Source organism: Triticum urartu, chromosome 1A, assembly GCF_056163025.1.
Source record: "Triticum urartu cultivar PI428250 chromosome 1A, HENAU_Tu73, whole genome shotgun sequence".
Taxonomy (NCBI): Eukaryota; Viridiplantae; Streptophyta; class Magnoliopsida; order Poales; family Poaceae; genus Triticum; species Triticum urartu.
Window position 1 is genome coordinate 279,518,750 of NC_141873.1, and position 12,547 is coordinate 279,531,296.

The 12,547-nt window shown below is 46.7% G+C and overlaps 2 protein-coding genes across 2 annotated transcripts; one reads left to right on the forward strand and one right to left on the reverse strand.

Annotated features, from left to right (window-relative positions):
* The first annotated feature begins 1,259 nt into the window (after positions 1 to 1,259).
* LOC125531761 (uncharacterized) lies at positions 1,260 to 4,668 on the forward strand. The gene is made up of 6 exons (XM_087538428.1): positions 1,260 to 1,318; positions 1,396 to 1,483; positions 1,753 to 1,824; positions 3,232 to 3,312; positions 3,800 to 3,877; positions 4,429 to 4,668. Exons 1-6 carry the CDS (start codon positions 1,260 to 1,262, stop codon positions 4,666 to 4,668), a joined length of 618 nt encoding a protein of 205 aa, XP_087394554.1.
* Positions 4,669 to 8,852: 4,184 nt separating this feature from the next.
* Positions 8,853 to 12,041, reverse strand: LOC125507847 (pentatricopeptide repeat-containing protein At2g03880, mitochondrial-like). The gene has a single exon (XM_048672373.2). It carries the CDS (start codon positions 12,000 to 12,002, stop codon positions 9,246 to 9,248), a length of 2,757 nt encoding a protein of 918 aa, XP_048528330.2. The 5' UTR covers positions 12,003 to 12,041; the 3' UTR covers positions 8,853 to 9,245.
* Positions 12,042 to 12,547: the final 506 nt, after the last annotated feature.

A 12,547-nucleotide genomic window follows, 5' to 3' on the forward strand; every position in this document is an offset into this window, starting at 1 on the left:
TGTCACGATCATATGAAGTCGGCACAAATATGTGGCATGCTGCTTGAACTTGTACATATAACATACATGTGTGGGCCCTGCCTAAACTTCTAATTTCTGGCGTCATGATATTTATTTGCAGATCTATGTGAGCATATGTGCTAAGCACTCATCTTAATGCATGATTGGTAATAATTGTTTCGATTATTAACTCTCTCTCTCTCTCTCCCTGGTGTATTTATGATTTACAAATAATTACTCTTAAACTTGAAGTTCGCATAAAATTCCAACTGACCATGAAGCCACATAGATTTGTATCGCTATCCACATGAATACGTCGGCAGGCGGACAATTCCATCTCCTATAGTGGATTGGCTGTGGCACATGCATGCACATACAAATAGACAACCTGTCCACTGAATCCCCCCGAAGTGAAGGTGGTTCAACCTACTGGCGCCACAACCAACTCAGTCGTAGTCACAAAATATATGCTTGCATCAGGTGCCACTGGGCCTTCTGTTCTGGTGTCTTTCTCTAAGCGATTTGCCATGACTGAGGGATCTGCAATAAAACTGATCCATGTGGTGTTGTTAATGAGGCACCATCGTTTTTAGTTTGGTAGCTCATTTGCTAGGCATTAGAGAAAGATGAACTCAAAGATTGGTGTTTTGAAATTTGCCTCCAAAGAGTGGCTGCCATAAAATGCCGCTGGCTACAGAAAATAACATAGACAGTGTTATTAATACTAGTAGTAATAATGGTAGTAGCGGTTTGTTTTCATCCCATGTGATGGTTGTTTGATTTTGACTCTGCATATCAACAAGATAATATTTCTCGTTACTGTGGAACGTAACTGATCATATTGGCATTAAAGTTAAGTTCACCATGCTAATGAAAATTTACCTATTCCTTCATATCATCATTTCATTGGCGCTAAGCTTGATCTTTTCCTTTCATTGTTACTATCTGCCAGGTCAAGTGTTCTGTGTAACATGATATGCCAGATTCTGTTTCAGCATATTCTTCTGTAATGATTTTATTGTGTTGAACCATTTATTCCGCAGATGATCAGTGTTTCAGTTCTGGATCATTCAAATATTCTGTTACATTCAGTTCTTAATTTCTTGTGGAATTAACTTTGCACATATGACCTTTTGCTCGTAGAGAGATTAGATTATAAATGAATCTGTTATGTCCTAAGAATCTGTGTTGTTGTTCCAATTCTTTCGCCTTTCAAATATCTTTTTTACAGCACAAAGATTCTCTTATGAAAAGATTGCATGGTGTTCGAAGATATTATGCATACTGCAAAGCCCTTCTGCAACTTGATTTTATCAAGGTACATGTCAGTTTTATCATTTTTGCTTTCCTGGATTGAACTTGTTGATTCAGTTTGAACATTTTGCAGTGGAATAGTAACCCTGAAGAAGTTTTAAAACGGATCAAAGAGTCAACTAGATGGTCTGATGTGCTGAATGATTATGAGCTACAACGTGGTTTAGAGGTTATTGTTGCCTTTTTCTTATTGTGAATGCACTGCCAATTTATTCAAGTTATATAGTTATTCTCTGAAGGGGAGCCTTGGCGCAGTGGTAAAGCTGCTGCCTTGTGACCATGAGGTCACGGGTTCAAGTCCTGGAAACAGCCTCTTGCAGAAATGTAGGGAAAGGCTGCATACAATAGACCCAAAGTGGTCGGACCCTTCCCCAGACCCTGCGCAAGCGGGAGCTACATGCACTGGGGCTGCCCTATATAGTTATTCTCTTTTAATAGGGTCATATGAAATTTTCAAGGATGCATGTGAGTAAATTGGACATAACTTCCACAAGCAGCAGCATGACTGAGGTTAGATTAGCATTAATTTTGGTCTTGATAATTACAGTATCAGGACATACATCTTGATGAAGTTCTAAATTAAAATAAACTGAAAATTATGCTGTTCCATTCTGCACACTTGAACATAAGTATTTTCACATAATGTTTACCTTTACCCATAAAGGTTGGTGGCTTGATACAGTTATAGAGTCTCCACCGGTGTCATGGAGGTCCTGGTATTGTGCCAGAATTTTCCTTCCCCAAATCCCATCCTCTGTGGGATCTTTCAGCGCTGGTTATGTGCATGTGTTAGAGGAGGTATTTGCAAAGGTTATGAATATAGCAGGCATGTTTCTAGCATGGTCTAAATAATTGTAGTGACATAATATGTCTATTTATGGGAACAAATACTGAACAGCCCATGTATTATTTTTCAGATACGAATTAAAAGCTTTGGGATCTTATGCCTGCTATATGCATAAATTGTGTTTTGAAAGTCTGTTATACCAAATATTGTCCAAGTGGCTTTAAATCTTCACAAGTTTCATGTTGGCTTTATGTTTTTTTTGGCTAGTTGGCTTTATGTTTTCAAAATGTCAAATTAGATATTCCTCTCCAACAATTATGTTTTCTGGTGAGACCGACCATCAAGAACATTGTGTTACTCTTTCTTGGAAGTTTAGTTGAAATACCAAATTTCATGGATTTTGATTATGTTATTTCCAATTTTGTTCAAAAGTTTGGAAAAAAGACCATTTTCGAAAACCTTTGGTCACAGCCAGCCTTGTGGCTAACATGACCCTTTGTGTTGAAAAATTAACGGCAAGCCGGGTTTCATTTATCAAGATCTTACATACTACCTCTATGTGGGTTTATTAGTCCCTTGCGTATTTTTGGTACCCTTAGCATTTTTGGTCAAGTTTGACCGTAAATTTTACTAATGAAATATATGTTATATTTAGCAAAAGTAGTATCATTGGGAAGTACTTTCAAATATGAATCTAACAATATATATTTTGTAACATATCACTTATATTTCGCTAGTCAAATATACGGTCAAAGTATGACCCAAAATACGAAGGGGGACTAATAGACCTGGATGGAGGGAGTACAACCTAAAGAGCAACACCACATGGCCATCAGTGTTGTCATTTGAGGCTTCTCTTGATTTTCAACTTTGTATCCAAATTTTAAAAATTCAATGCTTGAGGTGAAATGTTGCCTAGAAAGCGGGCCAATTTCCAATGGAGTGGCTGGTTCTATTTTGTTGCAAAAATGTTACTCCCTCCGTCCTAGTATAATATAAGATGTTATTATAACCAATGTACTCATATATTGGCTGTAATAACATCTTATATTACGGGACGGACGGAGTACTTGCAATTTGTGGCATGTTAGGTTTTACACTTTGTCTTCCATCTTTTTTCAAATTTGCAGTTTGATAAGGTAGCTTTGGAGGAAGACATCAACTCTCGTATGAGTTCAGAATTAGAGAAGCATCTACAATTCCCTGACCAGGCAAGTCTCATGCTGAATTGCATCTTCCTTAACCTAGTTATCTTGTAGCTGGACGGGAAGTGCATGGATGAACCCGGGTACATATGAACCCACTTCGGAAAACATATTTCCAGATGCTAAAAAATCTGAAAATGGTTGCACGGATACGTCTTCATGTTCTATGTGTGTGCATAAAGTTTCACGGAAAAATAACTATTTTGTGGTGTGTGCAAAAAAAGACAAAAACTTATGTCGTGAAACGCTATTTAGAAGCACTGAAATTTGTCTTTTTTACAGAGACAAAACAAAAAGATATTTTTTCACAAAACTTTGTGCCGCACACACACATTTGCGAACATGTATGCGTGAATTTTTTTTTGAATTTTTTGACTTCTTAAAATGTTCTTAAAGTGCATTTTTTGAAAAGTGGGTGCATATGCCCATGGGTGCGCAGGAGGTGCCCTCTCGTAGCTGGACCTTACACTTCCTTTTTTGCCATAATTTGTAGTTGCTCATGCGAGAATATTTCAATAGTGTGAAAATAAGGAACCTTGCCAGGGAGGCTGGAGTCATTCTTGTCGAAGAGGTCAGTTTTCTATTTTTGGCATTCAGATTTTGAAACTGGAATGTGCATGAGTTAGTGAAATAAATCGGACCCTGTATATCTGTGAACCCTTCTATCATGACGATTAGTTTGTAAAGGCGCATTCTTATTTTGACATGTTATTTGCAAATTCTCTTGCATCACATATGCACTCTGTCCTCGTCTCATTTTACTCTTTTTTCCCATGGACACTGTACATGTTCTCTTTATTGTTTTAGCGCTGCGTTCGGTGGTTATGCTTTTGCATGTTTGTTGACTTTGGGAATACATCTTCCTGCCAGACGACAACAACAACAACAACAAAGCCTTTTAGTCCCAAACAAGTGCCAGGGTAGGCTAGAGCTGAAACCCATAAGATCTCGAAACTTCCACACACCGCCGTCGATGGTAGTTCGTTGGTGATATTCCAGTCCTTCATACCTCTCTTAACGGACTCCTGCCAGAAAATTAGTAAAATCAAATGGGTTTGCGGCTGTTTGGCAGGGCCTGCGAGTATTCAAATGAATCATATTATCCTTTATTTTCAATTGCAGTTTCTACCCGTACGAAATTTGGAAGAACAGATATTACCCAAAAGTTTGCCCCAGAATTTTGGACAACAGCTGTTACCCAGAAATTTGCCCCAGATGAAAAAGAGAGTTAAGCAGTCACTTGACTCAACCAGGGCTTACCTGCATCGACAGGGCGCTACTCGTGCTAGGGGTTTGAAGTATGTGGTTGGTGCAGTTTCTCTTGCTTGTATCATCATGGCTGGCCAACGCGAGAGTAATTAAGACTGTCAACTGCATCCATGGTTGGCCTTTGCCCGCGAAAAAAAAGGTTGGCCTTTGGATAGACAGTAATTTGTATATAAATAATGTTGTACTCGTGTTTGAAGCATGTTTGTCCTGCTATGCATTACAGATGATATTTAACATGTGGTATTTGTTCATCTGTTGAGCCGTTTGCTTCAGGATAAGTTTCATTGACCTCTATCTCTATGGTGTCAGCGCGAATGGGCGGAGCCCCGACCATAGTTGAAATAGGTGTCCGTCTCTAGCTCCTGCACCAGTCTCATTAACGCCCAACGTGATGGACCCGGACTGGAGACACCTGTATTTTTTTTGTCAAAAAATTGAGTCTATTATCCAGAAGGCTAAGCTCAGGCCCTTCTCTAGCATGGTTAGGAAATAAACCTTTTTTGTTGTTTAGTAAACAGATTTGGTGCTTATTGTAAGAGAAAATTAAACTGTAAACATATTTTGGGGAAATGAGATTTAGCCAGGGATAGTGGGCCTCAAACCACTAAAGAATGCATACCTGCCCGAAGAATGGTGTTTCAGATGTTCTGTCCGTTCTACCGAAAAAGGCTTTCGCCCCGCTTTATATATAAAGCAATTGCCCAAGCCAACATCCAACAAGGTTCAAGACCACACACACACGAAAGTACCAGACAAATAAGTACAGAGAGGGTTAATGCTGAGGGCACAGCTCAACAAGCCCCAAAAGAAAAACAAAAAGGCACACGCGCCGGGAGAGACACAGCGTCTAGTCGGGCTCCGGGGGTGGCGGGGGGAGCGGGGGCGCCAAGCGGAAGGCCATCGATCGAAGGTCGGCGAGGAGGGTGCTGATGACGTCCCGGTCCTGTGGGCGGCTAAGCTGCCGCCAGAGCTGCAAGTATCCACACAATTTAAAGATGGAGTCAGTAGCACGCCGAAGAGGCACCTTCTGGATGACAAGCTTATTGCGGACAGTCCACAGCGTCCAGGCAAGGATCCCCACGCAAAGCCATCTAATATGCCTGTAGCGAGGGGGAGAGGCCTGAATTTCCGCAAGCAGGTCAGGGACGTTGGTGTTGCACCACTGGCCCCCAACCGTTTCGCGGAAACAGGACCAAAGGAACTGTGCCGTGTAGCACGAGAAGAAGATGTGGTTGGTATCCTCTACCGTGCCGCACATGGGGCACGTCCCATCCCCAGGTCCGTGGCGTTTAAGGACCTCAACGCCGGACGGGAGGCGGCCGCGGATCCATTGCCACAGGAAAATCCTGATCTTCAGGGGCAGGCGGATGTCCCAAATCAAACTGAAGGGCTCGGGGGCCGTCGATGGGGCGATAGCCGCGTAGAGGGATCTGGTGGTGAAGCGGCCGGAGGGTTCCAGTCGCCAGGAGATGGCGTCCGGAGAGTCGGCAACGTCTATAGGTAGGAGGGCGATGTCCTGGAGGAGGGTATCCCAAGCCGCAACCTCAAGGGGGCCAAAGGGGCGGCGGAAAGCGAGGCGCCCTAAGTCAATAAGGGCCGTCTCGACAGAAACCCGAGGATCAACAACGATGTCGAAGAGGACTGGAAATCGAGCGGCTAGGGGGGTGTCGCCCAGCCATCTATCAAGCCAGAACAGGGTCAAGGACCCAGTACCCACCGAGATGGAAGTGCCAATGCGCAAAACAGGCAGTAGCTGGACGACGGCTTGCCAAAACTGGGAGCCGCCAGAGCGCTGACAGAATGCGAGAGACTGTCCACGCAGGTACTTGTTCTGGATTATAGTAAGCCAGAGACCCCCATCTCCATTGGCAATGCGCCAGAGCCAACGGGTCAGGAGGGCAATGTTCATGCGCCGGGAGGACAAAATCCCAAGACCGCCCTGGTCCTTGGGTTTGCATATATCTGGCCAGCTGACCATGTGGTACTTCTGCTTATCCCCTTCGCCAGCCCAGTAGAATCTGGATTGGTATTTGGCGATCTCCTGGTGCAGGGTTTCGTGGAGGCTATAAAAGCTCATGAGAAACCAAAGGAGGCTAGCAAGCGAAGAGTTGATTAGGATCACGCGAGCCGCCTTAGACAGCCAGCGCCCTTTCCAAGGCTCAACGCGGTGTTGCATACGGGTCACCGTGGGGCGAAGATCAGCCACGGTGAGGCGCGAATCACTAATGGGGATTCCCAGATAGGTCGTGGGGAAAGAACCCAGCCGACAGTTAAGTCGGTTAGCGATAGCCTGTGCTTCCTCCAAGGGGAACCCGAGGACCATCACTTTGCTCTTATCGAAGTTGATGGTTAGGCCCGACATTTGTTGGAAGCACAGGAGGAGGAACTTCAGGTTAGTAATATCTAGTGCAGATCCCTCAACCATTATAATGGTATCATCCGCATATTGAAGGAGGGAGACCCCTCTCCCTCCTACTAGGTGGGGAACTAAGCCGTGGATATGGCCAGCAGCCTTGGCCTTATCCAAGATGGATGCCAGGGCATCGACCACCATGTTGAACAAGAACGGTGAGAAGGGGTCACCTTGATGGACCCCACAAAGGGTGGGGAAGTAGGGCCCAATGTCACCGTTGATGTTCACCGCGGTCCGGCCACAGGAGACAAGCTGCATGACGCGGGTCACCCAACGATCGTCGAAGCCCTTGCGAAGCAGCACTTCTCGCAGGAATAGCCAGTGGACCGTGTCATAGGCTTTGTGAAAGTCTAGCTTTAGGAAGACCGCGCGATGGCGTTTTATACGAACCTCGTGGAGGACCTCGTGGAAAACTAACACTCCATCGAGAATGAATCGGCCTTATATGAAGGAGGATTGATTCGGATGGGTAATCGTGTCAGCTAGAAGGGTCACCCTATTGGCGTACCCTTTGGCCAAGATCCGAAAGATCACATTAATCACTGTGATTGGGCGGAACTGGCGAATATCCGAGGCGCCCGGGACCTTGGGGATGAGGGTCACAATCCCATAATTGAGTCGCCCAAGGTCCATTGAGCCCGAATAGAATTCTTCGAACAGAGCCATGACCTCCGGCTTGATGGTAGCCCAGAACGTTTTAAAGAACGTCAGGACCCGGGGCCGAGGAGGGGTTCATCCCCTTAATGGCTGCGAGGACCTCGACCTCATCAAAAGGGGCCACTAATGCCGCGTTGGTCTCAGCCGAGACCAATTGCGCACCCGACCAAATGTCGGGGGCCAGACTAGCCCCACCCCGCGGGGTGGGGGTAAATAGGGCTTTATAGAAGCCGTCTACGTGGGTACGGATGGCCGAGGGGAGAACGATAGGAGTGTCGCCATCCCATAGGCAGTGGATGGAGTTACGACGACGCCGGTCGTTCGCCACCGCCTGAAAGTAGGCGGTGTTGGCATCTCCCCGAAGTACCCACCTCTAGGTGCCCCGTAGACGCCAGTAGGCTTCTTCATCGGTGTAAATGGTGGAGAGCTGGTCTTCCAGGTCGTAACGCAGCATCCACTCATCCGGGGAGATCCCGGTCGAGTCGGCGCGGGCGTCCAGGGCTTGGATATCCAACAGGAGGGCCTTTTTGCACTCTCTAAGATCCCGGCCAAGGTTCGCCCCCCAGCCCTTCATGAATTGGCGGGCAAGCTTGGCGCAGAAATGCCACGGGTCGACGGCGGACATGGATTGATGGGGAGCAGAGCGGGCAAAAATCCAGCGGGTGACGACAGCCTCCCGGAAGCCGGCCTGATTGAGCCAGAAGGGCTCGAACCGGAATCACGGCGCGGTGGGGGGACGCTCGTCAGCGGTGGAGAGGAGGAGGGGGACATGGTCAGACCCGATCCGGGTGACAGCCCGAAGCGATGCCAGGGGGCAACGTAATTCCCATTCCGGAGAAACTAGGACACGATCCAGCACGGATTGTGTCGGAACAATCTGTCGGTTCGTCCAGGTGAATCTGAAACCCGTCCGATCAAGTTCGCGGAGCCCCAGCTCCGCGATCCAATCGTTGAATAATTGCATCCGAGGGAGTCTTTCTCTCCCCGTCTCTTAACCGATAGAGATAGCAGCAAGTTAATAATCTCAACTACTAGCAAATAACACCGATAGACGATGAAGAGAGAATAAGATACAAAATCAGGAAACCATTATTCACCATATCATGCATGCACGATTAGCTCCGACCTGCATGAAAGAACTGCACCATGCAACACCCTACAGCTCTAACACTCGTATCACAACTGCACCGTGCAAGAACAATCGATCTTCAACAAAGTTGGCTGATTCCAAGCAGCCTAACATTTCGATTCATAATGGCTAGTTGCTACAATCCTTGAACTACAAATCTACTATCAGCAGAACAGATGCAATCATCAACCTATCAGCAGTATGAGCCGCCCATGAAGTTCATGTACATGCTTTACTTACTGGATATCCGCACAACACATTTTTTTTCACTTCCTTCAACATGCAACAACATAATTCTGGCCAAACTTGTCCCCTCAGATCTTGGCAAGAGCCCCGGGCTTCCAACTTCCCCTGATGCACACCACATTTGCAGCCCAGGGGAGGGGTTAAAGATGGCTGTTTCATTGGTTGCCCGTATCACCCGCAGCACATATTGCTGTAATTTTCCATGGCATATGAGCCAGCATTCTCTTACCACATGTCCCCACAGCTGCATGAGCCATCGCTGAAGTGGTGATAGGTGCAACCATCTGAAATCAGTATCTCCCGCTTCTTATCCCTTGAGATAAACTTGATTGAGGAATGGCATTCCTTGCACATTCGGAAATTCTTCGAGACCCGTATCGGTTCATGGGCACGCATGGAAATAAGTCCATAGCACACAGCAATCCGCTCGGTGTGGTGGCACGACAATGGATCAACTTGTACATTGCAATAGGGCTCAACGTCTTGAGGAGCATACCCAGACTCTGCCATCCTACTAGCCAAGTCCTTCCATGTACTCAAAATATCCTCAAATGCAGGATGGGACAAATCTCCAGCCTCAAACAAATCCACACTTGTGCCAAGATATAGCCAGCTACACTGGGTCTCGACGTGCAACCCGTGCTCTGTCATGGCATCTCTTACAGATTCAGTGGAATCCCAAAAGCCGCTGTTCGCATATATGTTGGAAAGCAACATGTAGTTTGAAGCATTATTTGGTTCAAGCTCGAAAAGAGCTTTTGCAGCCTTAGCCGCAACGTCCAAATCTGAGTGAAGCTTACAAGCTTTGAGAACAGTAGACCATAGGCATGCATCCGGCTCAACTGGCATCTTCTGGACAAGTTCTAGTGACTCCTCCAATAAACCAGCTGTTCCCATGATGTCAACCATGCAAGTGTAGTGTTTTAAACTTGGTTTTATGCCATACAGATCTTCCATACTGTAGAAATAGCTCCGAGCTTCCACCATGGAACCTCGTTGCTTACAAGCTGAAAGAAGTAAGATGAAAGTAACAGGATCTGGTCGAGTTCTAGATTGTTCAAGTATTTCGAACAATCTTTTAACATCTCTAGGCATCCTATGAAGCAAGTAGCAACTCATCATTGCATTCCATACTGCTACATCCTTTTCAACACTGCGCTCAAAAGCCAGTCTAGCATCCTCAATCTTACCACATTTCCCATACATATCTATTAGCTCACTTGCAAGAGTGACTGGATAACCATCAGGCCAGTTTTTCTGTATGTAACCATGCAGTTCTCTCCCATACCCTGATGCCATCGTCATACCAGAAGACAAAAGCGCTATCTGCACTGTAACCAAGTTAGGAAGTAAATTAGACTCAAGCATTTCACAGAATAGTTTCAAAACAACTTCGGGCTTCCTATTATGCTTGTAAGCTGCTAGCAGACTGTTCCATGTGACAACATTCTTATTCCTGATTCCCTGGAAGACATTAGCAGCAGATACCATATCACCAGTTTTACCATAAAGGTCAACCAATTTGCTGGAAACAAATATGTTTGACGTCAGACCATTCCTTAGAGCATAGCAGTGTACTTCCTTCCCAAGACGATCTAACTTGAGGTCTGTCAACAGTGAGAGGACACTAGTAATTGTAGTACCATTTGGTTGGATGGGCTTGCTATTATCCAGAAATGTCCAGCGCTTTGCATCTCCGCTGTTTAGGAGCTGCATGTATCTGAAAACTTCCAGTGCATCAGCACAGAGGCCAAACTGATGCAAACCAGATATTAAAGCATTCATTGATACCACATTGGGCTTCAAGCTGACATTCATCATGCCTGACAACAGTTCATTTGCTAGTTCTTTCTGACCCGCTCTAGCATATGCAGCAATGAAATTGTTATATGTGACAGTGTCAGGCTTCAATCCATCCTGCTGCATCAAGTTAAAGGCTTCACACGCTTTGTCCATCCTCCCATCACTGATATATGATTGAATCAACTCATTCCATACAGTGACATTCCTCTCCCCATCAATGGCGGCGAACACGCTTCTCGCATAAGCAAACTCTCTGCACTCGGAGTACATGCCAATCAAAGAAGAACCAATGTAGACATTTAATTTGATACCACAACGTACAACATAAGAATGCAGCTGCTCTCCAAGGCCCAGTGCCATCAAGCCAGTGCAAGCAGGGAGTATACTAGCAATTGTGACTGCATCAGGCATCTCAGTCTCGCACATCTCCAGGAAGACGCCCAAAGCCTCATCATAGCGCGCATTCTGCACACAGCCAGAGATGATGCAGTTCCAAGAACTGACCCGTGGCTTGACACCTCTCAGTCGCATTTCGTCGAATAGATCGAGTGCAGCACCAATATCACCATTTCTCGCGAAGCCGGAGACGAGGGTGTTCCACGAAATCACGTCAGGCCGCACGCCACTGGCCTGCATCGATTCAAACAGCTGGAAGGCCTCGCCCAGCTCCCCGGCGTTGGCGTAGGCGCCCACGAGAGCGGTCCATGCCACAACGTCGCGTTCGGGGAGCGACGCGAACGCTGCACGCGCGGCGCGGACGTCCCCGAGCGCCGCGTACATGGCGACGACAGCGTTCCCTACCACGGCGTCGTCGGCGAGCGCGGGCCCGCCCTTGGCGGCGAGCGCGTGCGCGGCGGCGGCGAGGCGGGGCGCGTCCGCCCCGGCGCAGGCCCGGAGCACCTGCGGGAGGAGGAACCTGTCGGGCGCGGCCCCGGCGGCGCGCATGGCCGCGAACGCGTCGCATGCCGCGCCCCAGCGCCGCGCACGCACGCAGGCGCCTATCTCCCGCGCGTACGCCGCGGCCTCGGGTCGCGCGCGCTGCACCGGGGCATGCCGCCTCCGTGATACCCCTTCCAGCACCCGGTGCGCGTGGGTCGGGGCCTGCAGTGAGCAGCGCGTCGATAAGGCGCCGCGGGGAGTAGGAGGCAGAGACGGGGACGGCAGCATGGTGGTCGCCATTTTTTTATGGCGTCAGTAGTATTGCGGTCCGTCCGGCATTTCCAAATCTAAGTAGGAGAGAGAATCTGTGCTTGTGGACCATGGGTTTTGGACCTTCTGGGCTGAAATAGCAAAATCAAATAATAGGTATGTATTACTGGGCGCGGTGAAAATTATCAAAAAACAAAATGTTGGGCCGGGTGATAAAAAGAAACTCGCTAAAAAGAGGGCTTGAACCTCCGACCTTGTGGTTAACAGCCACATGCTCTAGCCAACTAAGCTATTCCAGCTTGATGACATTTTTATGTTTAAAACCTTTGATACTTGAGACATTTTAGTTCCGCATCATTTCCAAAGTTTACCATTCAGCATTAACGACATAGACACAAGCAATGCGGTGGCTTTTTTCCAGAGTCCATAGCTCTCCCGAAACTAGGTGTATTCGATGCCTTTGATATATATATATATATATATATATATATATATAAATAAGATTTAGATTTCATTTTTGACGATTTGGGCTGATGCGTTTTTCATTTGGTGAGCTAAGTTTTCACTTTGGTTAG